This window comes from Borostomias antarcticus (assembly GCF_949987555.1).
Source record: "Borostomias antarcticus genome assembly, contig: scaffold_129, whole genome shotgun sequence".
Classification (NCBI taxonomy): domain Eukaryota; kingdom Metazoa; phylum Chordata; class Actinopteri; order Stomiiformes; family Stomiidae; genus Borostomias; species Borostomias antarcticus.
This window is the reverse complement of record NW_028175656.1, coordinates 37,975-42,974: the sequence shown is the minus strand read 5'-3', so window position 1 is coordinate 42,974 and position 5,000 is coordinate 37,975. Positions and strand designations below refer to the sequence as shown.

General features: G+C 42.8%; 1 protein-coding gene across 1 annotated transcript in view; it reads right to left on the bottom strand.

The window, feature by feature from the left end:
* Positions 1-5,000, bottom strand: part of LOC311329401 (ligand-dependent corepressor-like) — a gene marked incomplete at both ends in the record, with an annotated part of 19,097 nt that overhangs the window by 4,200 nt on the left and 9,897 nt on the right. Inside the window, one exon of the mRNA XM_084463254.1 lies at positions 4,508-4,607. Within this exon, the coding sequence (XP_084319380.1) occupies positions 4,508-4,607 (100 nt within the window). The remainder of the gene's footprint in view (positions 1-4,507; positions 4,608-5,000) is intronic.

Here is a 5,000-nt window from a genome sequence, read left to right as displayed (position 1 = left end):
CCTCTCTCTCTCTCTTCCACATTTCCTGTTTCTCTCGAACTTGCCTGTCCCATTAAAGCTGAAAAGCCCTAAAAAAATATCTTTAAAAATAAAAAATGATGGCAATATGTTCAAGACCTCATGGGAGGAGGCACTATTCTCTGGGAGGAGCCAAACCAAACATGTCCTTCTCATCTTGTCTCTGCACTTTTTTTGTCGAATAAGCGTTTGAACAGTGTTGCCCCTAGCAGCGGCCACTATTGCTCCATCGCCCCCAACATTCGGTCAGTTATTGAGAAGTATAAAACGGGAGCTCAAATCAAGCAATCTGATTGGTTCAGATTGTCTATCGGCTATGACACCTAATTCCTTTTGCACAATTTAGTATCACACCGCATCTGACCCAAAAAAAAAACAAAAAAAAAACAACGTCAAAAGCTATTATAATTTTGGCTCTGCAACTGTAAATATGACACTTTATGAAGTCTTAATATTTTTTCAGCTGGGAAAGTAACCATGTAGATTCCCAATACGTGTGGTCAGTTGATGAAAATGTAAACAGAGATTTTCTGGGAGTTCCCTTGCAGACCGGGTCTGTGTGGGTCCAGGGACAGCTGATGGTCTCTGGCATCCCTATCGTTTGGCAGTGTCTGAACCACAACTGCGTACAGAGTTATCGTTTATAGGCCATCATTCTTTTTCCAAGGTTTTCCAAGGGCTACAGTAACAAATCAGACTGGTATGTGAAGAGGCATTTCCTGGATTTGCATTCCTCACTTATAATGGCACGTTTCGGCCTCTTACTGTCATTCTGAGAGTGACACCACGCATATTTGACGTGATGTAAAATAAGTTCCTGATTTGGGGACAATGAGGTGTCTGGCTAACAGTTGGCTAGCATGCGTTTTGTTGTCAATTAGTTTTGACAACTGGACAGTTGATACATGTACAGTATGTTGCACAGCAATATGCAGAAGTATACAGTAACTAGCTACACTTCGTCCATGGCTAGCAAAGGTTCACATGTATGTCTGACATTAGTTTTGGTTGCTAGGCTCGTTGTTTGTTGCTATGGAACGTGATTTAGCGCAGAGGGACTATAATGAAAGTAAGCAGTGAGCAATAATATTTGTCTTAATTAATACAAATTATTTGGAGTGTGTCTATTACTTTCCTACTGTCATACTCGTTGACCGTTTTATAAAAGCAATAGCTCACTTCAGGCCTGTGGTACAGTATGGTTATTATATCACAGCTAAGCGTCTGCCACTGAAAAACACCCCTTAGCTGTGATATAACCATATATATAATAATATGTAATACAGTAGGACCCCACTCATCCGAACTTCAGAGATCCGAACCTCCCGGTCTACCGGACAGGCTTACATTTATTTTATTTTTTTTAGCCTGCTATCTGGTTACTGGTGGGATTTTCATTACAGTACTGTATCCTACTGTGAATAAAAACAGAACTGTATGTAGACCTACATGTTGCCGGTAGGCTGTAGCCTACTGTCACGTTTCATTTCTTTGTTACTCTAATGTCGAGCGCAAAACGCAAACGAGTCTGCTGCGCGAGAGCTGCATTCCTTGGTTTTTGGTGAATTTGGTGCATTTTAACATAAGTTTCAGTCATCCGGACATTTCAGAGATACGAACGACCTTCGGTCCCGTTGGGTTCGGATAAGTGGGGTTCTACTGTATATAAACGGACTCTGATTCAGATTATTTGATAAACCACGGCCAATTGTGAAGTATTGCTTAAATAACGTAAATAAAAAACATCCTCTCGTGAGATATGGCTTTCAGGAGGATAACTGTGAATGTCAGTCACAAAGATACAGTAATTTTGTGAGGGTTTGAAAAAAGTGCATGATGAGGGCTCACAGCGGGGGGTAAAGAGCTGGATTATCACCACGGGGGGGCCAATATCATCAACATATTTGTTTTACAGCTAAAACTACAGTATGTTGACATTAGTGTGTGTGTGTGTGTGTGTGTGTGTGTGTGTACAGTATGTGTGTGTGTGTGTGTGTCATATCTTGACTCTACATACCTCCTCTCTGGTTAATATTACATGACCTGATCATTAAAAAAAAATCCCAGAGAGCGATATATATCTAACCCCCCCCCCCCACACACACACACACACACACACACGCACCATATCCTCCACACACTCTCCCATGGGGGCGGGGGGGGGGGGGGGGCATAGTATCGAGTTTCTCCAAATCCACCTTTGATCCAGAGATCATGAATATTCTGTCTGTCTGTCGGTACGATGTTGTTTATAGGGCCGCATTCGGGCCGGCTCGCCACATCACTTTAATGGGATGGTTGGTGAATCATTCAAATATGGCTTCAAGGCGAGATGCACAGGTATCAATAAATTACCACTGCATCGTTGAAGGAGTCGATGGAGATGGAAGCACAAGAGAAAACCACACACACACACACACACACACACACACACACACACACACACACACTCTAGCACTGAACTCCCACAGAGGGCAGGATGATTAATAAATGCATCTGTATAAACATACGCAATATGAATGCATGCTGTCAATAGAGGGTACGAAGGCCCTGATTGGAGGAACTAAGCTGATAATTAAAAGGTGCTGGATGACAGCTTCGCTGGCCCTATGGATGAAGTGACGTCATCCCACTACAGTATGTGAAAGGTGAAGATGTAGCGACTGATATTCCATCTTTCTTTCCTTTAGAAAACATGTTGACATTATCGACAACGTCCTCCTTGGTCGTCTCTCTACGGATGGTTAGGTTGTAGACAGATAACTTTCAAATAAATGACCCAGCTAACTATCTACTCATCCTAGCCCCTAGAACCTCCGCTTTGGGTGGTCAGATTCTTCACATGTTTGGCCGTCTGAATATGATCTTTTATGTCTGCAGTCCCATCGTGTGCGACAGAAAAAGTAATCTTGCAGTGTGTGCAAAAGGCATCATTTTCATTGCCGGCTACTTCTCCGAGAAAGGGGTACGTTTTTATTTTACTCTTTCTAAGATTTTTCTCTTAGGTATGATGACAGATTCTAGAACGCTTAGCAGCGTGACAGCTGTCAGACAACCATAGGCGTCCATAGCAACAGCTTTGACAACGACACATACAGACAAATCAGTGTTGAAATTCAGATTCGTGGCCCCAAGTTAACTCAGAAGACAGCTAGATTCTAAAACGTTAGCAACAAGCGTCCATAGCAATGCAAGTTTCAAATCGAATCGTAGCGAATGTTTCATCTTAACGGGGCTTAAGCGCTGAAAACAAGTATAATGGCATTATTGTTTTAATATCGGGACAATTTGTTAGTGAATGTGGAAAACCGGGACATTTTAGTGTCCCGACAAATATTTGTCGGGACGCGGGACAGCCAGCTTGAAATTGTGTCCCGGTGAAATCGGGACTGTCCCGGTCAAATTGGGACGTCTGGTCACAGTAAATTAAAGGGCTTTTTTCATTCCATGTGGCATTACAGTCATACTGTTTTCTTACATCGGTCGTGCATTGGTCAGGAACAGGAATAATGAAATGTGACGCTGTGACAACAGCACTTCTGTAAACAGGAAGGCAGAGCGATACGTAGCTAGCCGGCACCGTTGGCTTAACAGCAAGGAACAGAAGAGTGGACTATTATCTTACTATCAACACAACAAGTTGCAATGGCCACGTTTGAAAGGGATATGTCTGACTTTGATAAGGACTTTAGTTTATCTGCCAATCCTTACTTGTTTGGAGTGTTAGGGAGTGTAAGTGAGTTACCGGTAAGTGAGTTTTCTTTGTAGCCATTTCGGTTCTATTGCGCTAGCATTAGCATGCTGCTAACGTGAGGCGGCATGGAATCAGCTGAAAATGTTCTCCATCAATCAACAACATTGTGGGTAAGTCGTAAATGAGGCTCTATGTCCAAAATCCTGAACTACCCCTTTAATTTGATGGACAGTTAATTGACGGTTCTGGTCTGCCTGTCTCCCCCCTTAGACTAATATGATTCTGATGTCTATAAATAGGCAGGTTGTATCTGAAATCTGTTGTATGGCAATGTACAATGGTGGTCCTTGACTGTTCTCTCTCCTATGATGCTTTTAGCCTCTCTCACTCTGAAATGTAATTTAATGTAATGTATTGCTTTATAAATGTTCTTAGCAGGTATCCAAACATACTCCAGGAGCTTGCTCCATCGCCTTGTTGAGAGGGGTCAGGGAAGAATTTTTACAGCTCACTTATCTGGCCCCCGGGTGATTACTGTTTTTTTGCTTCCCTCTGGAATATGTAGAGAGTGGGTCGTATGCCCACCTCCCTTGTTCTCTGTAAAGCGCATTGTGTTGCCTCTGGGTATGAAATGCGCTATACAAATAAAGCTTTGATTGATTGATTGATTGATTGATTGATTGATTGATTGATAAGGGGTACATAGTCTATCATGGTGGTCCTTGCCTGTATAAAGGTAAGAGGTTGTTGGTGGTCCTTGTCTGTATAAAGGTCAGAGGTCGTTGGCGGTCTTACCCCTTGAGTGTGGGCGAGGAGCTGAAGCTATGAGAGCTCTTGAGGAGGCCGGCGGCGGCCATGCTGTGGTTCTTCTTCGTGGAGAGGTCCAGGACTCCATCTGAGGACCACAACACACACACAAACAAAAACACACATACACACATTCACACATACACACATACACACATTCACACATGTACGCACACACACACACGCACCAATAATATCATACGAGGTGTAATAATCCCTATATTCCCCTCTTCCTGTAGGCCTTGATAATAACAACTATGACTATACTGTACCTCACTGTTCATGAGTGTGTCTGTTCTAACGTAGGTCTTTGTGTGTGTACAGTATATACGTGTGTGTGAGAATTCAAGTTTTACTATATAGTGTAGTTATTAAGGGATAACCCCACCCCCAAATTCTAGAGGCTAATGTCGAATCGCGTGTGTATGATGTGTGTGTGTATGTGTGAGTGAGTGTGTGTGCGTGTGTATGATACGTGTGT